At 36.2% G+C, this 26,479-nt stretch overlaps 1 protein-coding gene across 1 annotated transcript in view; it reads left to right on the top strand.

Moving 5' to 3' along the window:
* Positions 1-26,479, top strand: part of Ylpm1 (YLP motif containing 1) — a 73,770-nt gene that overhangs the window by 25,017 nt on the left and 22,274 nt on the right. The window contains 7 exon segments of the mRNA XM_015494002.2: positions 7,548-9,668; positions 12,766-12,883; positions 19,047-19,467; positions 19,579-19,671; positions 20,116-20,308; positions 20,784-20,902; positions 21,750-21,904. Of these exon segments, the coding sequence (XP_015349488.1) occupies positions 7,548-9,668; positions 12,766-12,883; positions 19,047-19,467; positions 19,579-19,671; positions 20,116-20,308; positions 20,784-20,902; positions 21,750-21,904 (3,220 nt within the window).

The following is a 26,479-nucleotide window of genomic DNA, read 5'->3' on the forward strand; positions in this document are numbered from 1 at the left end:
CCCCGGGGATTTAACCCAGGACCTGGTGCATTTAGGCAAGTGTTCTACCACTGAGTCACATCCTCAGCCCTAGGATTTTTATTTTTTAGGGGTTTATGAAACAACTATATAAACAAAAATTTCAAAACATTTAAAACTTCAAATGTTTTACTCTAACCAATGTGCAATTTATTTACTGTTTTTACTTTTTCAAATACATGTTTTTAATGTTAGGATCAGTATTTCTGGGCTGGGATTGTAGCTCAGTGGTGGAGCACTTGCCTATCATGGGTGAGGGCACTGGGTCTAATTCTCAGCACTGCATATAAATAAATAAATAAAATAAAGGTCTATTGACAATTAAAAAAATTTTTAAAAAGGAAAAGAAAGATAAGTATTTTGATGCATTGATGTAAAGATGACTTATTTTTATGTAAAATTTTAATGAGCTTGTCTTTATATATTTATTCCAAAGTTCTAAAAACAAATTATTTTATAAATGTCATTTCATAACATTTTTGAACTTTGAAAACTCAAAAATGCAATAGTGATAAATGTTTGCCATTTATATGTAGTGTTAAAAGTATATTTCAAATGGATTGTACATTTTCCCTGTCCCCAAAATGAAAATAATATGACAGCCTTGGGCTATTAATCATCAATTTTATCTGAAGACAAAGATCAAAGTATTTCACTTTATCAACCCTTCCATCATGTTCTCTTATTTGCATACCTTTAGTGCCTTCTTCCTTTGTCCTTTCCTCTCCTCTTTGCACATTTTCTTCTCTTTATCTGGAATTCCCTTCCTGTCATTTTTTGCTCTATTATCCCTATTTTTCCTCCCCCAACGGTAGAACTTCCTGAATTGTGTAATGGGACCCTTCAATAAATCAGACATTGGACACACTTTTGTTACCAAGACATACATGTCCCATATTAAATTCTGTTCTGATTATTGTTTTATTTGTCTTACTCTTCTGTGAACTGTGAAATCTTTGAGGTGTTAGGTATGACTGTTTCTAGTACTAGCACAGTACCTGACAGTAGGTGTTCAATAAATGTTGCTTTTGCTAAAATGTCAGCCATGGATAAAATTCTCAAGGAATTCACAATTTAGGGAGGTTGTTTATATTCAAAATCTGTAATATCAGATAATATTTTTATAAGGTTTCTCACTGTCTCTTACATATTATGAAAGGTAGTCTATGTCTTATTAACCTAATAAAATTTTTATATAGAAATAAAAATGTTAGGGCTGGGGTTGTGGCTCAGGTTGTGGTAGAGCGTTCACCTAACGGGTGCGAGGCCATGGGTTCCATCCTCAGCACCACATATAAATAAAGATATTGTGTCCAACCACAACTAAAAGATGAATGTTAAAAAAATAAATAAAAATGTTGCACAATTTTAATGATCTAAGATACAATTTTTCTGGGTACTTTGAATTAATAAATGTAACTTTAAGAAAAGGAACCAAACTATGAAAAACCATAGAACAGCCTACTTTTTTCTCTCTGTGAATATGTGTTCTCCACTGTTAGCATTGTGACTTTGACAAGTCACTGATCAGTGCCTTTCTCCTTTGCCCATGCTAGCTATATCAGGTCTTCATAACTTCGCATAGACTAGTTACCCTCGTGCTGCTTTCTCAGGCTCTGCAAATATTTTGTTTTTCATTTTCATTTTTTAAAAATATATGACAGTAGAGTATATATATATATTTTTTTAATATTTTTTATTTTTTTTTTTTTTTTAGTTTTTGGCAGACACAACATCTTTGTTTGTATGTGGTGCTGAGGATCGAACCCGGGCCGCACGCATGCCAGGCGAGCGCGCTACCGCTTGAGCCACATCCCCAGCCCAGTAGAGTATATTTTGACATACAAACATAGAGTATCTTATTCCAATTAGGATCCCAGTCTTATGGTTGTAATCTATGGAGCATTTTTTATTTCCCTTTCTATCTTTAATTTGGCTTCCTGCCTTACAGAGGAAATCAAGATGGTGGCCCCAAATTTCTCCCTTCCTGTCCTTACTTTTACTTATTGTGCTCATCTTCTCTTTCTTTTTTCTTTCTCCCTCCCTCCCTTCCTTCCTTTATATATATATATATGTGTGTGTGTGTGTCTATTTTTTTTTTTTTTTTAAGAGATGGTCTCGCTAAGTTGCTCAGGGCCTCGTTAAATTGTTATCTTCTTTCTTATATTCTCAAAAGAGGCAGGACTTCTCCTGATAAGGGCTAACCTGTCTCTGTGTCCTTTAAAGAAATGTATTTTGTATTTTATCAAATACATATATACACATGATTTTTTGAAAATCCAGCAAAATGGCCATCTATTGCCCACATCACCTAGATGTCATCCCAAATGGTATCCTCTTTTAATTTTGTTTTGTTTTTGTTTTTGCTGGAGATTAAACCCAGGGCCTCAGACATGCTAGTCAAGCACTCTACCACTAACCTACACTCCCAGACCCCTTTTAAAATTCTTTAGCTATTCTTTAACAGTTTTAATTCTGAAGCTGTTCTTTCATTATCTTTCTGTCATTAAATAATATGCTGCTCCTTTCTTGAGTTATACATTTTAGATATTTTGTATTTACTTCCTGTTCTGGTAGATGCGGTTTAGTTCTTACTCCAATTTCTTCAGCCCAATATATTTATAACACTTTTTTTTTTGCAAATCAATAATTTTTACATTACTTTCCGAATGTTATTTATTTTAGCACTAAGTAATGTACTGTGGTTATATTTTTTTTGATGTAATAACTTTTTTTTAGAATTTCCAGTTCCCTTTCTTCTTTAAAATAATCTTCCATCCCTACTCCCAGAAGCACCAGCTTGGTTTTTCCTTGGGTTTGTATGGAATGATCTCCTTTTCTAATGATCCCTTTGTCTTGGCTGGTTGGTTTGCTGTGCAGATCTGGCATATGGCTGTTACTGTATTTCCCTTGACTATTCTCTTGGATCAAATTCACTGTTTATTGAATTTCTTGGCTTCCTGTTAGAATTTAGTACCTCCTTTTCCTGGAGTACATATTTAAGTAACTTACTTAAGGAAGTGTGGGCAGGAGGTAAAGTTTTTGAGTCCTCACATATCTGAAAGTATCTTTATTCTTGTATTTGTCTATTTATGTATGCCTTAGTTATATTTGACTAATAATGTGGAGATAGAATTTGTAGTTGAATATAACTCAGAGCTTCATTAGGATCATTGTTTTATTTTCTTCTATTATCTAGAGTAGCTATTATGTGGTTGATTCTTTTTCTGGTTTTTTTTTTTTTTTCTTTTTGTGACTTCCCCCCTCAACTGCCAGGAACTTTTTTTTTTAATCTCTGATATTCTGAAATTTCACTGTCGTTTTTTAGTTTTATTAATTCTATTGAGTACTCAAGTGTACTTGGCCCTTTCTAGAGACTAGAGTCCCTTAACTCTGGGAAATTTCTTTATGCTATTTCTTCATTAATTTTTCTTCTGTTTTCTGTATTTCCATTTCTGAAACTCCTTGTTATTAGTATTATGGACCTGTTGAGTTGATTGTCTTTGTCTCTTGTCTTTTGTTATTGCTTTCTAAGGGACTTTAACTTCCTATCATTTTATTGCATTGTTTTATTTTAAGAATTTAAAATATTTTTCTATGGTTTTTTACAATCTCTAAGACTCTAAGGATACAGATTTGAGTGGATTTGTTTTCTTTTTTTGTAAGTTCTCTCCTGCCTTTTGTATTAATCTGTGATTTCTTCAGATCCATGTCCTATTTAATGTCTCTTTGGTTTCTTCTTCTCATTTTGAAGATGTGCTTCAAATAAGTAGTGATCCTTGGTTGTTCATTTGTATTTAAGAATAGAAGACACCTGAGAAACTGAGAGATCTGGGATGTCACAGGGGCTTGTCAACTGTCAGGTTTTGCTTTATTTAGATGATAGGGCAAGGAACTATCTACTAATGAGAGGAGACTCTTAATAGAATTTAGAGACATTCAAGCTAGGAAAGGCTAGTTGTTTCTGAATATAGATTTTAATTTGCATATTTTCAGCCTCAAGGCTTACTCCTGTCTTTCTCCAGCATCCTTGGTATCTGAGAATCTTGACCCTCCTTGGGGTTCTGTTGGTCAAGCCAGCAGGCCCATTCTGATTTTATCCCCTTCTCTACCAGCACTCTAATTGCAGCTTCTTTCTGCACCATAAGTTACCACTCATTTTTGTTCTTTGTCTTCCGGAATTTAAAAAGAAGACCTATCTTTTTTTTTTTTTTTTTTATTGTGGGCTTATATATGTATAAATTTTTTTTGATGGTTTTTGAAGTGTCAGCTAGGCTAGAGTGAAATTCATTTCCCAGAATTCCCTTTCTTTTGTGTTTCTGATTCTGGTGGCCCATGGGGAGATTTTTGCTTCTGATTTGAAGCTTTTATCTCTTGACAACCAAAAACGCTCCAGTGGTTTCTCCAGAAGAAGACATAAGATCCCTTTTTTGTCATTGGGTTGTTTTTCACTATTATGAATGAGTCACATTCTTTCTTTTATATTCTGTAACTTAAATACTGAGATATAAAGTTTATTAACATCTTATGTCAGATGATAAAGAAGAACACTAATGAACTAAAAATATTTGACAAACACAATGCATATATTTAAACACATTTATGTCACATTAAGGAAAAGATACCCGAAACATTTCTGTAGCTGGTCCTGTAGTTATAGCTGGTATTTATTACTACCTTCTTCTGCCACCCATTCCCTATTCCTTTTGCTCTTAGCAAGTACCTCAGCTGGTCCTGAGTTTTGCCTTTGCTTTTTAAAAGATGAACACAATATCTTTATTTATTTATTTATAATGTGGTGCTGAAGATCAAACTCAGTGCCTCACACATGCCAGGCAAGTGCTGTACCACTGAACTACAAAAAACCCAGCCCTGCCTTTACTGTTGAAAGGCCTGGGCTATTAGCAGTCCTGTCTAGATTAGGTTATGGTACTTTTCCATAGACTTTAATTACAGGACATGGAAATACTGAAAAGTATCCTCGAGGATTTCTTGCATTTCAGACATACTCCTCCACACCCTGGTGTGACTTCAAAAGTCAGGATCAGTCATCCCCAACCCTCACCCCCTTCTTTACCTGTTGATATAGATCTTCAAAGTAAAGTGGTGATTTCAGCTTTACATTGTCATGTTCCCTGGTGGAAGTATTTGTCCCTTGAGACCTTCAGGCCAGTAAAGCCTAAAGTCAAGGAACTAAATCTTTTGCTGAAACAGAATTGATTGGTCTTCAGTTTCATTGTTGAAACTGAATTTTTTGGTCTTTATTAATTTCCCAGAACAACGAAATAAAAAACCTTTCCTAGTTCTCATTAAAGACATGAAAGGCATCAAGTTCCCTTTAGTCATCTAAGAAACCTTGGAATCATCCTAACTGCTTCCTTTTCCATGATTATTTTATTCCCACTCGTTACAAAATCCTATCAGTTTTACCTTCTTTTACCTCACTTTTATCCCCTCCTCTTCATCCTTTTATTATTAGAACAGGTATTACCTTCTCTTGCCCAAATTGTTGAACATATCTTTAAACTTTTTCCCTCCTTTCACCTGTTCTTTTTCTGCTAAAGCAGTCTTTTAAGTGAGACCATATTAAAGTGGCTCTAATGCTTGTAAAGTAATTCCAAACTCCTTACCAGCCGAATTAATTCATCTGTCAGAACAGAGATCCATAGATAAGTTTAACAAGGTAGAAGATATTTTCTCTCAGAATTTATATGATGGTTTAGTAACTGAGGTTCTTTTTGATTTGTTACTTCACTCCATCACTTATGGTGTTGCTCTTGTTTAAGTGCTCCAGGATGCTTCACTACCATGTCAGAGCCAGCATTAGAAAGGAAATGGTGAAGAGGAGGATGTGCCCTTCCCTTTATAGGGATAACCTAGAAGGATTTATAAATCATTTTCTTTCTCTGCCCTTTGGCCAGAGCTGGACTACAAGTTCTAGCTGCAAGAAAGGTTGGGAAAAGAAGTCTGTAGTCTGTGGACCTTTGTGTTCAGCTAAAAATGGGCTCTATTACCACAGAAAAAGAGGAAGTGGGTATTGGAGGATTACATGTAGTCTTTGTGACACAGGCCTTCCAAATGATCTTCTGGAGACTGATAGTTGCCTGCCTCTTTGCCTTATTTCATACTATGCCACCTTTCTACTCCTCCCTTTCCCAGCTTTCTTTATTCTTCTCTCCTTTTGCTTCAGCTATGCTAATGTATTTGCACTTCCAAACACGCTACACTGCTATATGCTTCTCTGCCTTCCCTTATATTGTTTCCTTAGCCTGAGATGCCCTTGTCAACTTGTTCCCCTCATCTCCAACACAGACTGATCTCAGAGAGTTTGTCTTTCAAGACTCATTTGAAGCATTTCCAATTTTAGAAATCTTTTATTGGACACACTCTTCTCTCCTGGATAGAATTGACCATTTTCTCCACTGTTGCCCTTTTTGTATGCAGGTGGACTTTAGTTATTATACCTTTTGACATTCATTTACACTAAAATTCCCTTTCCATCTAATCATAAATTCTTTGAGAACACAGATGACAGTTATTCATAAATATTTATTCAGTGAGTAAGTAGGTCCCTAGCAAAAACATCTCTGCCCAGACTTTTTAAAAAATATCTTTATTTTGTTTATTTTTATGTGGTGCTGAGGATTGAACCCAGTGCCCCACATGTGCAAGGAAATTGCTCTGCCACTGAGCCACAATCCCAGCCTTCTGCCCAGACTTTTTAAAATGTCAGATTATACTCTTAATATATGGCTGCTGTTTTTTAAAAGACTTTGTCTGTTAATCAAGATGTTAGTGTTAGCTCCAACTATATTTATAATTGTGCTTTAGTTCCTTAAATTTTTTTAAGTCGTTCCTTAATTTTTTTTTAGTCGTAGATGGACATAATATTTTTATTTTTTTATATGGTGCTGAGGATCAAACCCAGTGCCCCATGCATGTGAGGCAAGTGCTCAACCACTGAGCTACAACCCCAGCCCAATTGTCCTTTAGTTTCTTGTTTTGTTTCATATTTAATTTTTTTGTTGTTCTTGTGCTTTTTTTTTTTTTTTTTTAATTGTAGTGGGGATTGAACCCAGGGCCTTGCACATGCTAGGCAAGTGCTCCAATAATGAGCTACATCCCCAGCCCTCATACTTGTTTTGTAGTTATACTTTAATTCGAAAAATTCTCTCAGTTAGTATAGAACTTGTTAATTTTTTTCCATTTAAAATTAGTAAACTATTCCATCTACCCAGGGCACAGTATTTATAATTGCTTTTTTAGCAATTCATTAGATCAGTGACCTGCTGAAGGAGATATACTGAGATGAATTAGATAAAGCTGATGTGAATTCCAAAACCTTTCAAGACCTTCTGAACACTGCTACCATACTGGTTCTAAGATATAGGTGACATGGATTTGTTTGATGACTGAGAGTCATTGTCATAAATAAATTCTAAGGCAGAAGTGCCTTAAATATTCTTACATGGAGAATTTTTTTTTTTCTGCTTTACTGTCTTGAGTAATATCTTTTGTTTTACTTGTAGATTTGATGGTCCTCGAAGATTTGAGGATTTAGGGTCAAGGTGTGAAGGACCGAGACCCAAAGGGCCTCGTTTTGAAGGAAATCGCCCCGATGGGCCAAGACCCAGATATGAAGGTCACCCAGCAGAGGGCACTAAAAGCAAATGGGGAATGATTCCCCGGGGGCCAGCATCTCAATTTTATATTACCCCCAATACATCCCTAAGTCCTCGACAGAGTGGACCACAGTGGAAAGGCCCCAAACCAACTTTTGGACAGCAACATCAGCAGCAGCCTAAGTCACAAGCAGAACCTCTTTCAGGAAACAAAGAACCATTAGCAGACACCAGTAGTAACCAACAGAAGAATTTTAAAATGCAATCAGCTGCATTTTCCATTGCTGCAGATGTAAAGGATGCCAAGGCGGCTCAGTCAAATGAGAATCTAAGCGACTCTCAACAAGAGCCTCCTAAAAGTGAAGTCTCGGAAGGTGCAATAGAGCCTTCTAATTGGGACCAGAATTCTCAAAGTATGGAGACTCAGATGGACAAAGCCCAAGCTGTTTCTCAGCCTGTATCCCTTGCAAATAAACCTGTACCTACTCAATCTGCTTTTCCCTCAAAAGCGGGGGGCATGGAGGGAGGAGCAGCAGTAGGAACATCATCGTCATTAACTGCAGATAATGATTTTAAACCTTTGGGTATTGGTCTGCCCCATTCAGAAAACAACCAAGATAAAGGGCTTCCTCGGCCAGATAACAGAGATAATAGATTAGAAGGCAACCGTGGAGGCAGCTCATCTTACAGAGGTCCTGGGCAAAGCAGAATGGAAGACACCCGGGACAAAGGACTAGTAAACAGAGGTCGTGGGCAGGCAATCAGTCGAGGACCAGGGTTGGTCAAGCAAGAAGACTTTCGTGATAAGATGATGGGTAGAAGAGAAGACAGTCGAGAGAAGATTTGCAGAGGAGAAGGCAGCCGGGACAGAGGGTTGGTAAGGCCAGGAAGCAGTCGTGAGAAAATGCCAGGTGGTCTGCAAGGCAGCCAGGATAGGGGTAGAGCTGGCAGCCGAGAAAGGGGCCCACTTCGGAGGGCTGGCAGTCAGGAGAGAGGACCCCCTCGAAGGGCTGGAAGTAGGGAGAGAGTACCACCCCGAAGAGCTGGGAGCAGGGAAAGGGGACCACCTCGAGGTCCTGGCAGTCGGGAAAGAGGACTGGGAAGACCAGATTTTGGTCGAGATAGAGGTCCTTTCAGACCAGACCCAGGAGATGGTGGAGAGAAGATGTATCCATATCACCGAGATGAGCCTCCTAGGGCTCCATGGAACCATGGAGAAGAAAGAGGGCCTGAAGAGTTCCCATTAGATGGTAGAAATGCTCCAATGGAACGAGAAAGACTTGATGACTGGGATAGAGAGAGATACTGGAGAGAGTGTGAACGTGACTATCAAGATGATACACTAGATCCATACAGTAGAGAGGACAGGTTCTCAGCACCACCATCTCGGTCTCATGATGGAGATAGGCGAGGACCTTGGTGGGATGATTGGGAGAGAGATCAGGATATGGATGAGGACTACAGTAGGGAAATGGACAGGGACTTGGACAGGGATGTGGATCGGATTGGAAGACCCATGGATATATACGATAGAAATTTGGATAATGAGTGGGACAGAGATTATGGGAGACCACTGGAGGAACAAGAATCTCAGTTTCGTGAACGGGATATTCCATCTCTTCCACCTTTACCACCCCTCCCACCTCTTCCACCTTTGGATAGATATCGAGATGATAGATGGAGAGAAGAAAGAAATCGAGAACATGGGTATGACCGAGATTTTCGTGATAGGGGTGAGTTAAGGATTCGAGAATATCCAGAAAGAGGAGATACATGGCGGGAAAAGCGAGATTATGTTCCTGACAGAATGGACTGGGAAAGAGAACGGTTGTCAGACAGATGGTACCCATCTGATGTGGATAGACATTCCCCCATGGCCGAACATATGCCCTCCTCACACCATTCCTCTGAAATGATGGGGTCTGATGCAAACTTAGACTCTGACCAAGGCCTTGGAGGGGTAATGGTTCTCAGTCAGAGGCAGCACGAAATCATTTTGAAAGCTGCACAAGAACTGAAAATGCTTCGGTAAGTTCACTCCTTAAGATCATTTCTTTCAGTTGAAATCATTTTTCACACTGCTCTTTTTAAGTGATATATTTGAATGGAATCATTTTACTTTAATTTCTTATCGCATACTTTCAGTTTGTTTTTCTGGCCATCCACTGCTGTTTTAGGTTACTGTGGTTATTTAGGAACTGTGTTAATTATAGATGTATGCCCTGGGAAGTGCAACTTGATGGTTACTCTTGGCCTTTGTAGTTGGAGTTGCTGGCATGCCTTATCTGTGCATGTTTCAAGTGTTAAACTTCAACTTTTTAGGGCTTTGGCTTTCACGGAGCTCATATGTAACCTCCACTTTTTTCAGTAGGTGGTTTGTTCTTTTTCATTAGATCTGATAGATTTCATATTTGCTAATCTTTGATATAACTTTGGAGAGTGCTGTATTTTTCTTTGTTGAAGCTAGGAGTGGTTTACCTGGGGGTGTCTTTGAATTTGTCTAACTGTTGATACCTTCTTTTGGGGATGTTTTGTCTTCATTATACCTGGAAGCAGATTATTTCTACTTGAGGATCTTGTTTCTACATAAATAGATATTTTCTTCTTGAGATTGAGAGTAGAATTTGGATTTCTTGATTTATAATTAACTGTGTATAGGTATCTACATAGTACTTCCCATATAGTAGCAATAATAACAAAGCTAATTTTTATTGCATGTGTACCCTTGTTTCTAGAAACTGTACCAAGTCTCTGTGTTCAATAACTCATTTAATCCTTAAACCATCTATATCCTGAGGTAGGAATTTAGGAATCAGTTATGGATTGTAAGCTTTTTTAGCTCTTTTTTTTTTTTTTTTTTGAGAAAATAAATTAATGGTTAGCTTTTGATGGATTCTAATGTATTGTGTTCCTTTCATTTTTCTATTCTGGCCTACACTTGTGGATTATGCCAATTGAATTTATACCTGAAACCTTAGGACTAGAAAAGTGTGATAAGAGAAGATACTCTAGAAGAGGATGAAAGACCAGCTATGTCAGGCAGTAAAACAGTTTTCTCTGGTCAATAGATGATAAGTGTCAAAGACTTATTTTTCCTGGATTATTCATAAGGATGTGAAAGCATACTGTAGAACATTTAGTTATTCATTTTTATGTTATAGGCATCTTTAATTGACACCTACTCTGTATTGGGTACTATGCTGATAATTTAATCCTCTTATTTCATATCCTTATATCTCAAAGGCCTACAAAGATAAGTACTATCATCCTCACTTCACAAATGGTACTAAGTTCCCTTGGCTTATAAGTGGCAGACTTAGAATTTGAACTTAGCCTGTCTGATTCTAAAATCTGTGTTGTTTATGGAGCACACCAAACTGATTGGTGTTGCTCAGCTGCCAGGGTTTCTTTCCTCTCCTTTTTAAAATTTCTTTTTCATCCATTATTGATTTGCATAAAAATGCTAGATAAGAAGTGCTGCTTCTTCACCATCCTTAACAAAAAAAAAAAAAACCTCTTGTAGGCAATATAAATATAATTAAACAAAATATATTGAGTGTTGGATAAAAGTAGTCATTGTTGAATACAAATAGGTTATGTTGTGTCTGTGTAAAATCAACAAATATTATAAGAAATATCTATGAGGCAGAAAATATTCTTATGTACTTTGTTTCCATTTGGATCACAACACTATACAGAACAGAAAATTGCAAAAGGTCTGAAAAGGTCATAGTGGATGTAACTCATGTTTAAAATGGGCATTATAAGGCAAAGTAAAAGGAATTAACCAAAGTTTAAAGAAAAACCACAAAGGGTTACATAATTGATATTTAAGAATATGAAGTGGGGGTTTTTTTGGTTTTGTTTTCTGTTTCTGTTTTTGTTCTTTTTTCTTTTTTTTTTTTTTTTAATCTCTAGTACTAGAGATAAAACCCAGGGACATTTTTATGACTGAGCTATATCCCCAGTCCTTTTTTGAAACAGGATCTTGCTGAGTTGCCCAGGCTGGCCTCAAACTTTGGATCCTTCTGCTACTGCCCCCAGAGTCACTGTGATTACAGGCATGCGCCACCATGCCTGGCCCCATGAAGAGTTGTTTTTAAAGGTGTAGACTGACAGTTGTTCTCACCATCTACAGCAAGAATTATAAACCATAATGCCCTGAAGAATCAGACAGGTGACAAATGAGTGAAAATGGGTTAAGTGAAAGTGGAGTGCCGTAAGGATCATGGCGAGCTGCTTCATCTGACATTAGCAGCCACTAACTAGACACTCAGCTAGTTGTTGCAGTGTGGAAATACAGGCCTGCTGTTACCAGATCTCTCTAAAATTTGAATTAACTGTGAAATATTTGCTTTGTAAATAACAGCAACTAATTCAAATTTTAAAAACTGATGCAAAGCTGGAGTTGATGGTGCACAACTTTAATTCCATCTATTCTTGAGTCTGGGTCAGGAGGATTGCAAGTTCCAAGTTAGCCTGGGCTACTTAGTGAGACCCTAAAGGAATGTAGCTTAGTAACCGAGTGCCTCTGGGTTCAATCCCTAATATCAGAAAAAAAAAAAAAAAAAAAGACCAAGCCAAGTTTTTTTAAAAAAAAAACGACCTTTCTAGCTGGGTGTGGTGTGTGGTGACTCATGCCTATAATCCCAGCAACTCAGGAGGCTGAGACAGGAGGATTGTAAGTTCAAAGCCAGCCTCAGCAATTTAGTGAGGCCCAAAGCAACTTAGCAAGACCCTATCTCAGAATAAAAAAGGGCTGGGGATATGGCTCAGTGGTTAAGCACCCCTGGGTTCAATTCCTGACACACACCCATACACAAAATTTTTCTAGAGTATTGAAAAAAATACTAGGAGAGTGTTTGAATAAAAGAAAAATGTGATGAGTAAATTATTAATAATTTATAGGTCTTACATGACTGATAAGTTAGCTATGTAAAGCAAGAGAACATTATCCCCGGGGTGCTGTATGGTTACTGTGTATAGGACAAAGTTTTTAGGTGTCTCTCTCTCTCTCTCTCTGTCTCTCTCTCTCTCTCTCTCTCTTTAATTTAATATTAATCATAGTCATTTAGGAATGGTGTCAACGGACCTTATATACAATGGCAATTTTATTTGTTTATAGGGAACAGAAAGAACAGCTTCAAAAAATGAAAGACTTTGGTTCTGAGCCACAGCTGGCTGACCATCTACCACCCCAGGACTCAAGATTGCAGAATACATCAAGACCTGGGATGTATCCGGTATGGGAAAATATGTGCTTAGAAAGTGAAATAGTTTCTACATTGTGTGGATTTTTAAATTACAATAAGCATAAATTTCTGCTATAAAATTGCAAATTTGGGAAAAGTAAAAGCTTTGTTAATAGTATGGTCAAAAGTTGGCAGAAGTGCTCCTTTTCCCCAGATTCTGATAAGTAGAATAAATGTACCTAAACTGCATGGCTTCATGTTCACAGAATTATAGAATCTTTCTAATAATTTTGTTGTTGTTATTCAAATAGTCCTGTTTTCCATCTGGCAGGTCTGAATGTGAACCTTTTGGTGCTCCCTCTGCCTTTAAACTATTAGAAGGGATCAAGCATCATACCCTAGTACATTCAGGCAGTAGAGAAAAGGGGTTTATAATGAAGAGTTAAGTGATTAAGTTCTGCCTTTGTTTTGTTTTGGAATTTTGGTTTTTATTATTTTCTTTAAGCCAGTGATTGACTTTAAAAATGTTGTTATGCAGATAATTTTGTAACAACATAATGAGGGAGAAAAATCTACTTTGAACCATTTTATCAAATTTGCTTTTTGTTTCTAAGTGTTCTCTTCCATCCTGGTCTAACGTATAACACTCATATACAGTTGTTGACATCTGTGACTCCCATGATGTTGACTTCCCATTTCATATTTCTTGACTTTGGTATGCGTCCATGTGCCTGCAGTTTCTGTCTGCGGATGTGTCTCCTGTCAAACTCAGTATGTTCAAAAGGAAGCTCATGATCATTCCCCATTAAGATGTTCCTTCTCCCATCTTTAGTCACCTTAAATCAAAATATGGGGACCAGTTAGAGTTCAGTGGTAGAGCACTTGCCTAGCATGTACAGAGCCCTGGGTTTGAAAATAAATCTGAAAGTCAGCCTTATGTCTTTGCTTTGTCCTACTTGTCCATGTCCAGTCATATGGATCTAATATTCCATTTTCCACTTCCCTACAACCTCAGTTTTAGCCTTAATCTGTCTTCCCTAGAATATTTCAGAAACATTCTGATTCATCTCTCTCCATCTCATCCTCCAGTGTGCTATCAAGAGTGATTATTTTTTAAAGCCAATTTTGAGTTATAATTTGTACATAATAATTTGTACAAAATACCCATTTTAAGTCTATTGTTTGAGTTTTGATAGATTTATACAAAAGAGAAAAAAATTTCCATCACCCCAGAAAGTTCTCATGCCCTTTGTTTGGGAATATGCTTACACTCCACTTCAAGCAGCACTAATATGACTTCTGGCCAGAATAGACATTTTAAAACATAAATCTCAGTATGTTGTACCCTGGCTTTAAAACTCTTCATATTTGCTTTGGGGATAAAATCTAGTCTTTCTCATGGCCTTTTATGTTCTTCCTGTGCTGGCCTGACCTCTGCTGACCATTGCTTGCTACTCCACCCACTTAGGCTTGAGTTTCCTTCCACTTGGAGCTACTTAATTTTGTAAATGTGCCAGACTCTTGTACTTCTCCATGCCTTTGCATGTGCATGTTGTTCTCTAAGCCTAGAGTTTCTTTTCTTTCCTTTCCCCCAAGTAGCTAATTCTTGTTTCTTTTAGAAATCAATAATACTGTCTTTTCTTCCCCTTTTTATAAAGTGACTACCCTCATATCCTCTATCCTTATAACATCTTGTACTAGTCTCTGTCATAACCCTTATCATTTTGTTTAGTTTTTTTGTTTGTTTTTTTTTTTTGTACTGGGGATTGAACCCAGGAGTGCTGTACCACTGAGATATATCCCCAGCCCTTCGTTACTTTATTTTGAGAAAGAATCTCACTAAGTTATGGAGGATGGCCTTGAACTTGCGGTCTTCCTGTGTCAGCCACCCAAGTTGTTGGGATTACTGACATTAGCCACTGTGCCAGGCTATTATTATATTTTGATTTTCTGTTTTTTTTCTCTTTCCTTCTAAACTGAGCTCACAAGATAAGAACTGAGGTACTGAACCCTGGGCCTCATGCATGCTAGGCAAGTGCTCTACCACTGGGCTATGTCCCCTTTTCTTTTTATTTTGAGACAAAAAGAGTTGAATTGCTATAGCTAGCCTCAAACTTGGTATCCTCCTGCCTCAGCCTTCCCAGTAGCCAGAATTACAGACTTGGGGTACCATGCCTAGCAAGAACTGTTATCTTTTATCTTTGCATGTCTTGGCAAATAGTAGAAGCTCTAGGTTAAAAAAAAATCTGCGTTTCTGCTTTGTTCTTTTAACATATCAAACATTTTTTCATATTTCTATGTGCTGTGTTATTTTGGGGGCACAGTAACTTGCTGAACTATTCCATATATGTTGGACCTTTTTTCCTAATCTTCCGCTGTCATTAATACAACTTAAATGAATTTCTTTGTATCCAGTTGCTATATTGGGTAACTTAAGAATAATTTAAATACTTAAAGTCAGATAGGATACTTCAGTCAAAGAATAAAGACATTGTCATCTCCCTGCCCAAAATCAGTTTGTTTCTTAACCATGCCTGTCTGCTATGCTCTGGTTGCATTCAGGTACACATGGTCTCATACATATTGATTAAAATTAAATATTGACGTGGCCAAAAATAATAATCAATAGAAGGACATTTCAAAAATTATTCCTATAATATATCTGAACAGCTCTCTTCAATAATTTTATAACATCTATACTATAGCTTTTGTAGCCCTGTAATCTGCTATTTAATATTTTTGGTAGATTTAATAGTTTAATACAATGTTTTAATATGAATTTTTTGTAGAATTAGTAAATACATTTTCATAACAAAATTTAAAATGCCATATCCCAGTAAAAAGTTTACCTTTAGGTAATAGCCATTTGTCTTTAACTCCAGCTTGTAATGGCCTTCAGTTAATGTTCCTTACATATATGTGAATTTTGTTTTTTATTCAAAAAGTTTAGTTTTCAAGCACAGCCTACTCATGAATAAATATGTAAGTGATACATTTTGTTGGCCCTTTGAGGTCTAAAATAGCTATGAACAAAGAACAAACAAACCAGAAACAGTGAACTAAGATAAATGAGAGAAAGAAGTGTTCAAATTGGGCTTGCAAAGATTAAAATAAAATGTATTTGACAGTTGGGTTTCAGTGATGAGTAGAAAGGATCTGTCTACCAAGAGGTGATGCCTTCTCCTTTTTTTTTTTCTTTTTTTAATATTTATTTTTTAGTTTTCGGCGGCCACAACATCTTTGTTTGTATGTGGTGCTGAGGATCGAACCTGGGCGGCACCCATGCCAGGCAAGCGGCTACCGCTTGAGCCACATCCCCAGCCCCCCTGCCTTCTCCTTAATATGCATTTCTTTTGGCTTTTGGTGAAATGACTTTTTGAAAACAGAAGTAAACATGGCACACAACTGTGGCACTCCTTGGAGGGATTACTAAATGTCCCATATGATTTCTGAATTCTTTTTGTCTCCTGAAACTCATGTTCTGTAGCCTTGCTACACACTGCTGTTGTCAGCCAGACAATTGAATGGAATAGAAGGAAGGTGTCTCCTAGTGTTTGTTTCTCTCACTGGAAATTCACTGTTTTTTTGGAGGAGGTAGATCTCTAATTTGGTAAGATGGTTCATAGCTGAAGTTCTTAGTCAAGGGGTAAACATGAGAATTGCCCATGGAGAATTTTCATTTTTAATATATTTATATTTTTAATTGACACGTGGTAATTGTGTGCATTGTCTTCCCAGGCTCTGATTGTTTTTGTTTTAAGCTAATGACAGGGCCTTCCCATGGAATTTTAGTATGTGCAGGTGGACCTGGGACATTTGAAAGTAAGTAGGGTAAGGAGAAGAGAGAGAGAGGGTGTGGTTCATTTTAAGAAGTGGTAAATGGGCTGGGGTTGTTGCTCAGTGGTAGAGCGCCTGCCTCGCACATGTGAGGCACTTGCAAACCATTTTCCAAATGCCACTTTTGCCTGTCACTTATATCATCCCAGCACATATGACATTGTGAAATGGCCCAGGTTTTTGTACCTGTTGTGTAAGTACTAAATGTACCTTTACCTGTAGTAAACTGGGTTCGATCCTCAGCACCACAAAAAAAATAAAATAAAGGTATTGTGTCCAACCACAACTTAAAAATAAATAAATATATGCATCATGTCCATCTACAACTAAAACTATATTAAAAAAAAAAAAGAAGGGGCAGTAGTGTTGAAGATAATTTTTTTTTCCTTTTTAAAAACAAATTTGTTGAGGTATAATTTACATACCATTTAATTCACCCATTCAAATGAACAATTCAATGATATTTTAACTAAACTCACCAAGCAACTGTCACCATAATCCATTTTTAGAACATTTTATCACTCCAATAAGATCCCTATGACATTTATTCTTCATAAAACAATTTTTAAATTAATTTTCATTTAAATTATAACACACTCAGGATAAACATTCACAAAGAAAATGAGTTTTTAAAAAATTATTCTCAAACTTGTAATCTTCTACTCAAAACACAAAGCTATGTCACCCATCATATTTCCCCTCCATAGTTTATATTATGTTGTTAAATATTAATTATTTGGGGTAATTTCAGACTGTTTTTATATTTGAACCATTTATCCCTCTCTCTGAAATTTTCTACCAGCAGTCAGTTTAATCTGCTTTGGAAGCTGCATTTGAATTTTCAGTGAGTACCAAATGCCACTTTTGCCTATCACTTATATCATCCCAGCACATATGACATTGTGAAATGGCCCAGGTTTTTGTACTTGTTGTGTAAGTACTAAGTGTACCTTTACCTGTAATAAAGCAGCATGCTTTTGATAATATCTGTTTCTCAGCTAGAAATACTAGCTAAGGGCCATACTGCTCTAAATAGGAACTGAGGAAATACTTTTACTATTGACTCCACCCCTTCCTTGTTTAATCCTAGAGAAAACTAGAGTTTCAGATCTATTTCCTATTTTAAACATTGTACATATGTCCCCGTAAGTTCATGTTGAAGGCAGATGCATAACACTAATGCCATTTATTCTTCACCACCACCCCCATCACCCCCATCACCACCACCACCCCCACTCCCACTCCTAGGGAACTACTAGTTCACTTTCCTTTTTTTTTTTTTTTTAATTTTTGTTTTAGATGTTGATGAACCTTTATTTTATTCATTTATTTATATGTGATGTTAAGAATCGAACCCAGTGCCTTACGCATGCTAGACAAGCATTCTGCCACTGAGCCACAACCCCAGCACTAAATATTTAATTTTTAGTTGTAGTTAGACACAATACTTTTATTTTATTTATTTATATGTAGTGCTGAGGATCAAACCCAAGGCCTTGCACATGCCTGGCAAGTGCTCTACTGCTGAGCCACAACATCAGCCCTTACTAGTTCACTTTCATCTCTAATTTTTTCTTTTCTGGGAAATATCAATGATATAGATCATATACTATGTGGTCTTTTATGTCAGCTTCTTTTATTTATGTTTGTATTCAAGATTTATCCATGTCACAGTATGAATCAGTATTTCTTTTTGTTGATGAGCAATGTCCATTTTATGAATATTCCACATTTTTATCCATTCACTAATTGATGACCATTTAGACTGTTGTATAATGTTGCTGAGTATTTGTGTATATGTCTTTGAGTAGAGTTACATTTTTCTTTTTCTTGGATAGATATGTAGAAATAGCATTTCTGAGTAATATGATAAATTTATGTTTAACTTTTTGAGAACTTGCAAACCATTTTCCAAAGTAGTAGCACCGTTATAGTCCCACCAACAATTTAAGGGGTATCTTCTTTCTCCATTCTCACTGTCATTTATTTTTGTCTGTTTTATTAACTATAGCTATTCTAGTGAGTATGAAATAATGACTAATGATATTGAGCATTTTTCATGTGTCATTAGCCATTTGTATATCTTCCTTGGAGAAACATCAGTTTTGTCCTTATGAATTTTTTATTATATGTCTTATTACTAAGTTATAAGAGCTTTGTGTATTTGGAATTCAAATCCTTTATTATATTTGAGAGTTGCGTATATTTTGATCTGTGACTTGTCTTTTAATTTTTCTGCTGATATCCCCTAAAGAACTAAGTTCTAAGGTTTGAATAAGTCCAGTTTATCTGGATCATGAACCAGACTTTAATTTACATTGATCTGTGGCAGCATGATGATGTGCTCATCTACTAAGACATTTACTCTGTCCTCTAGCCTCCAGGGTCCTATCGACCACCCCCTCCTATGGGTAAACCGCCAGGTTCAATTGTAAGACCCTCTGCTCCACCAGCAAGATCATCTGTTCCTATGACCAGGCCTCCTGTGCCAATACCACCACCTCCACCTCCACCTCCACCACCACCTCCTCCTCCTCCAGTGATAAAGCCACAGTCTTCAGCTATGGAACAGGAACGCTGGGATGAAGATTCTTTCTATGGGCTCTGGGATACAAATGATGAACAAGGACTGAATTCAGAATTTAAGTCAGAAACTGCAACGATTCCACCTGTTCCAGTATTACCACCCCCACCTGTTCACTCTACCATTCCACCTCCTGGCCCAATGCCTATGGGTATGCCACCAATGTCCAAACCACCGCCAGTGCAGCAGACTGTTGACTATGGCCATGGCCGGGGTGAGTAATGGTAGTGAACTTGTAGCTGGGATTCTACAGGTATTGTTGACCTTAAGTTGATTTTCTTCAGTTTTACTGTTATAACATTTTATCCCTGGTTTTGTTTACCAGATATATCCACTAATAAAGTTGAACAGATACCCTACGGAGAAAGAATAACCCTACGCCCAGATCCGCTACCTGAAAGGTCAAGTTTTGAGACAGGTAGGATTCCCAGAGAGTTCAGTATTTTCAAATCTAATTTTAAGGCCTTATTATTATATAATTTTGTTTTTAGTAAGATTTCTGGGCAGTCCTCTAACATAGCTAAATGTTTCTTTTTAAAAAATTATTTATTTATTCTAATTAGGTATATATGACAGCAGAATGCATTTTGATTCATTGTACACAATTGCAGCACGACTTTTCATTTCTCCAGTTGTACATGATGTAGCATCGCGTCATATATGCAGTTATACATGTACCTAGGGTAATGATGTCCGTCTCATTCCACCATCCTTCCAACTCTGTTGCCCCCTCTCCACTAAATGTTTCATTAAGTTGAATTTAGGGCAGAAATTTATGCTAATTCTAAAGTTAGATTTATACTTTTCTGCTTTTATTTCTCAAAAAAGGAATATATTTCTTATTTTCTGTTGTGTTTTGTAGACCATACAGGCCAGCGAGATCGCTATGATAGAGATAGAGACCGTGAGCCTTATTTTGATCGTCAAAGTAATGTCATAACAGATCATCGAGATTTTAAAAGGGATCGGGAGACACATAGAGATAGAGACCGGGATCGTGTTATTGACTATGACCGCGATCGATTTGACAGAGAGCGCCGACCCCGAGATGATAGGTATACTCTGAAAGATTTCTTTGCTTGGTGTGCCAATTATTATTTTTAAGTTCAGCAAAAGTCAGTGTACCTAAGGAAATTTAGTAAATGTCATAATCTTCTGTGTGTGTATGTGTATAATTTGGAGAAGAAAGAGGAATTCTGGGCCAGTTTTTAGGAACACTGGTTCTTGAGTTTTGCTAGCTTGAATTCCAGATAATTAAATGGGAAATGGAGATAATGCAGAAAGGAAAGGAAATAGTATTTTGAATAAAGGTACAATCATTAATTATAGGCATATAATTTTATTTTTTCAGTTTATGAGCTTCTTAGGTTTGTTTATATAAGGTAGATCTAAGTGAAAAAGTAAAGTCAACATATAATATTGGCTATGTGGAATAACTGTAGAGGATTGGGCTGATAATGATGTTGCATTATAAAGCAGAGATTCTAAATAATTTTAATTTACCAAAATACTTCCTGTTATGCCTTCTAGAACTCAGTCATATCGAGACAAAAAAGACCACTCCTCATCCAGAAGAGGGGGATTTGATAGACCATCCTATGATCGGAAGTCTGACCGACCAGCCTATGAAGGCCCATCCATGTTTGGAGGTAGAGCGATGCCTTGTTAATAATAAGGATATTGAGAATGTGACAAAAGGGGAGATGCTTTTCATTTCAGCTAAGGATTTAATCTTTGGAGTAAAATGTACTTGAAGATTTCTCAGATGGCAGTATTATCATCAAAAATAGCAAACTCATTAAATAAGATGTAAATTGATTTAAAGAAATTTTGGAAAATAGAAACAAAGTCACTTGTAATTCCATCACCCATCATACTACAAATATTATAATTTTTATATTTTTCTTCTCATTCTCTCCTCATATACATATTTGTGAAATTGGGATCAAAGTATAAATGCGTTTTTTTGTTTGTTTTGTTTTGTGATGCTGGGATTGAACCCAGACTTTGAGCATGTTAGTGGCTCTGTGACATTCCATTGTGTAGACAAAATATAAGAAAGACCTTTACTGTTGGACATTTAAGTTGCTTTTAGTTTTTCATTGCTATGTAACTTACTTACATTTATTTATTTGTAAGCTGATGACTCTTGTTCTTAAAATTGGAAAGCAGAATTTATTGAACTATTGGTCATGCTTGGGATTGTCCAGCACAATATTTATTATTTTACTGTGTCCTGCTGTTTGTCTTTTTCATACATTTAATATAAAGAAGGATGAACTCAATATTTTGTAGAACACTGTTTCTTGAAATATATATAAATCTTTTTGTTTTCTTGATTTCAGTAGACTTATATTACTTTAAATCTCCTCTAATTAAAGTAAAAGCCTTCAAATCATTAGACTTTTTGGAAATTATGATTAAGATGTGGGTAGACGGTTAACTTTCAAAATAATTTCTATATAAATAATAACTGTTCAACTGCTGGAATTCTAGGAGAACGAAGAACTTACCCAGAGGAGCGAATGACCCTGCCAGCTCCTTCGTTAAGTCACCAGCCACCTCCAGCTCCACGGGTTGAGAAGAAGCCCGAATCAAAGAATGTGGATGACATTTTGAAACCACCAGGCCGGGAGAGCAGACCTGAAAGAGTGAGTCATGGAGTTGACTAGATTTTTGTAATTCTGCAGATGATAAGAGATTCATTGTAATATCCTGAATAGAATTTTCTTTCTTTTCTTTTTTCATTAAAAAAAAAATTTGTAGTTGTAGATGGACAGCATGCCTTTATTTTATTTGTTTATTTTTACTTGATGCTGAGGATCGAACCCAGTTCCTCACACGCTCAGCAAGCGCTCTGCCACTGAGCTACAGCCCCAGACCTGAATTTTCTTTCTTTTCTGCAACATAGAAATAATATCAGATTCAAGCTACCTTACCCTCTCTAAATCACCATATAAACTCACAAACATATTATGGAACCCCTTAGTTAGTCCTAAATTTCATGACAAAAAAAAGATAGTGGAAAACTTTTAAAATTCATGAAAGCTCAGTCAACCATTTTGAAACAGGTAAAAGTAGTTTTGATTTTATAGGACAAAAAGAGGGAGAATTAGGAAAGTTGATTTTTGCTTAGGCTTAATTTCCTAGTGACTTCCAAATATACACATTCTTTTTTTTTTAATTATTTTTTTGTAGCTGCATGCAATAACCTTATTTTATTTATTTATTTATTTATATGTGGTGCTGAGGATCGAACCTAGGGCCTTGTATGTGAAAGGCGAGCGCTCTACCGTTAAGCCATAATCCCAGCCCCCCAAATATATGCATTCTTTAAAATTTATCTTCTATTGCAGAATAATTATTCTATTTGAATAAACTGATATTAGAGATTTTATCAAATATTTTGATCCCATATGTAGGGAATTAGTAGGTCATTGTTTTACAGTCTTTTTTTTTTTTTTTTTTAACTATTATTGGAAAGCACAGCTTTTCTATTGTTGCTGTTTGCATGATACAGTAGCCTCCCCTTATCTGTGGTTTCATTTTGTACAGTTTGTTACCTGAGGTCATCAATGCCCCCAAAATATTAAATAGAAAATCTCAGAACAATTCATAATTTTAAAATTACATGCTGTTCTGAGTAGCGTGACAAAATCTTGTGCCATCCTGCACTGTCTTGTCCAGGAAATGAATCATTCCTTTATCTGGCATATTCATGCTGTATATGCTCCCCACCTCTTGGTCATTTAATAGCTGTCTCAGTTATAATACAGTGACTGTCACAGTATTGCAGTGCTTATATGTAGAGTTTTGTACTATTTTTGTTTTCAGAGATGAAACTGCTGAGGGTAAGGTGGTACTACTATTGTCTTTTACCATCCCTTTACTTTTAATTTATTTTGTTTTGAATATAAATTGTCTCTCTTATGGACACATAAAGCTGAATCATGTTTTGTTTTTGTTTTTGTTTTTTAATGTAATCTTTTTTCTATTGGTTTCCCACCCCTCCCTTTTTATGTGCTATAATTAAACCTAAGGTCTCACACATGTTAGGGAAGCTCTCTACTACTGAGCTATACTCCCAGCACAGTCTGGGAGTACAGACTTTTGATTAGATTGTTTAATCCATTTACATTCAAGGTTATTTTTTATGTAATTGGCTTAATTTCATTTTGGGGTTACTCATCACAAATGTATAGAAATACAGTTGATTTTTTTTTGTGTATTCATCTTGGATTCTGCAGTATCACTGACCTCACTTATCAGTTTCAGCTGTTTTTAGTGAATTCTTAGGATTTCCTGTATATAAGATCATGTCATCTGGAAATACAGCTTTATTTTTGCCTTTCTAAGCTGGATGTTATTATTTCTCTTTCTAGGCTAATTACCCTTGCTGAAACTTCCATTTCAGTGTTAAATACACATGGCAAGAGTGGACATCCTTATTCTTGATCTTAGGATACATAGTATTTTATCATTAAGTATGATGTTATGTGTGGATTTTTCATGGATGTACTTTTTTCAGGTTAAGGAAGTTTCCTAGGTTCTATTGAATGCTTTTTAAATGTCAATTAAGATGATTAGTGGGGCTGGGGTTGTGACTTAGCGGTATAGCATGTGCCTGGCATATGAAGCACCGGGTTCAATTCTCAGCAACACGAATAGATAGATAGATTGATAGATAAGCATTGATAGCTAAAACACACACACACACACACATACACACACAAATAAAGATGATAGTGTGATTTTTGGTGTTTGGTTTTTGCGGGCCTTGGGTGTAGCAAGTGCTCTACCAACTGACGAGATTTTTGGTATTTAGTATATTGATAAGATACACTAAATATAATATTCCAAATATATTGATATGATGCGTTTCATTATTTGATTTTTATGTTTATCCCTGAAATGAATAACACTTGGTAAAGGTGTAGAGTTCTTTTCATATATTACTGGATTCAGTTCGCTAGTATTCTTGAGGACTATTACACCCATATTCATAATAAATATTGTAATTCTTGCATGATATCTTTGTCTGGTTTTAGTAGCTGAGTAATTCTGGCAAAAATAATTTAGGATTATTCTTTCTGTTTCTGGAAGAATTTGTGAAGAATTGGTAGAATTCAGTGATAAAGCCATCTGGGTCTAGTTTTTTTTGTTGTTGTTTTAATTACAAGTCTCTTCACTTGTCATAAATCTATTCAGGTGGGCTATTTCTTTTTGAGTCAGTTTTAGTAGTCTGTGCCTTTCTAGAAATTTGTCTATTTCATCTAAATTATCTCATTTGTTGGTATACCTTTGTTCATAGTGTTCCTTTATAATCTTTTTTTATTTCTGTAAAGTTGGTAGTCATGTCCTCTCTTTCATTTATGATTATAGTAATTTGAGTCTTCCCTTTTTTTTCTTAGTCTCAGTAAAAGTTTATCAATTTTGTTGATCTTTTCAGAACCAGCTTTTGATTTTATAGTCTTGTTTTCTGTTCCTATAGCAAAATACCCAAGACTAGGTACTATGTAAGGAAAAGAGACATTATTCAGTTTATAATTCTGGAGATTGAAGAACATGGTGCCAGCATCTGCTTGGCTGTAGTAGGACTTTCTGGCCACACGGAAAATTATGCGAGAGGAGAGATGACATGGCATTACAAAAAGCCAGAGAGACACAGAGGCTAGGCTCACTCTTTTTCTTTTCTTTTCTTTTTTTTTTCATTTTACTTGGATTTCCATTGTATTTGATTATATAGTATATAACACACTGCATGCTACATACTATATCACATAACCTTCTAGCAGCAGTAGATGACCATACTGAGTTTTTTCAAGAAAAAACTTTCTTAATCAATGCTCTCCAAACCCTTTGATATATAACAATTAACTCCAGGTATGCACCTCTTTCCATCAAATTCTACTGATAGGGAAAATGGGCAACCCTTTTTTCCTTGCCTCCATTAGTGAACTTAGGGTTTGGCCACTCTGCGGATAACCAAACACATACCCATTATGCTGAGTCCTGAAGAATCTTGAACCACATTTTGGCACGCTAATCTAAATCAAAACCTTACTCCTAAGGCCTCTTAAAGGTGACTGGGTTCAGCTCCTTTCCCACTAAACCATGCAGCAACCTAGGCTCACTCTTTTTGTAACAACCTGCTCTTTTTTTTTTTTTTTTTTAAATAACTTTATTTTTATGTGGTGCTGAGGATTGAACCCAGGGCCTCACGCGTTCAAGGCAAGATCTCTACCACTGAGCTACAACCCCAGCCCCAATAACCCACTCTTGAGGGAAAGATCCAGGTTCCCTCAAGAACTACATTACACATCCCTAGTGATGTAATTACTTCCCACTAAGCCATCTCTTTTTTAATACTTCTATTTTATTTATTCATTCATGTGCAGTGCTAAGGATTGAACCTAGTGCCTCACATGTGCTAGACAAACGCTCTACCACTGAGTTACATATACCTCCAGCCCCTAAGCCATACCCTTTTAAAGGTTTTACCCTCTCAGCACTGCAAACTGAGTGGGGACCAACCTTCCAGCATATGAACCATTGAAGAACACACTCAAACCATTCTAAACCATACAAGTTGTTTTTTTTTTCTATTTTATTACATTCTGCTCTAATCTTTATTGTTGCTTTCTGTTTTCTTTTTAAATATTTTTTTAAGTTGGACACAATATCATCTTTATTTATTTGTTTATTTGTTTTTTAGAGAGAGAGAATTTTTTAATATTTATTTTTTAGTTTTCGGTGGACACAACATCTTTATTTTATTTTGATGTGGTGCTGAGGATTGAACCCAGGGCCTTGCACGTGCTAGGTGAGCGCTCTGCCGCTGAGGCACAACCCCAGCCCCCTTCTTCCTGTTTTTTTAGGTTTAGTTTGCTCTTCTTTTTTCAGTTTCTTAAGATAGAAATTTAGGTTATTGATTGTACATCTTCTTTCTTAATGTGGGCTCTTTAGCACTTTTTTAGCTTTATCCATTGAACTTTGATATGTTGTTTTTAATTTCATTTATGTCAGACTCTTTTTTGACTTCTGTTTTGATTTTTTCTTTGACTCAGATTATTTGGGAATATGTCATTTAATTTCTACATATTTATAAGTTTGCCCAGTTTTCCTACTGTTCATTTCTAACATTATTCATTTCTAACATTATTCATTTTATCTTAGGTCATTGTTAACTAAGATCTCATTGCAAAAAAAAAAAATCTCCTGAGTGA

This window comes from Marmota marmota, unplaced genomic scaffold (genome assembly GCF_001458135.2).
Source record: "Marmota marmota marmota unplaced genomic scaffold, marMar, whole genome shotgun sequence".
Lineage (NCBI taxonomy): Eukaryota > Metazoa > Chordata > Mammalia > Rodentia > Sciuridae > Marmota > Marmota marmota.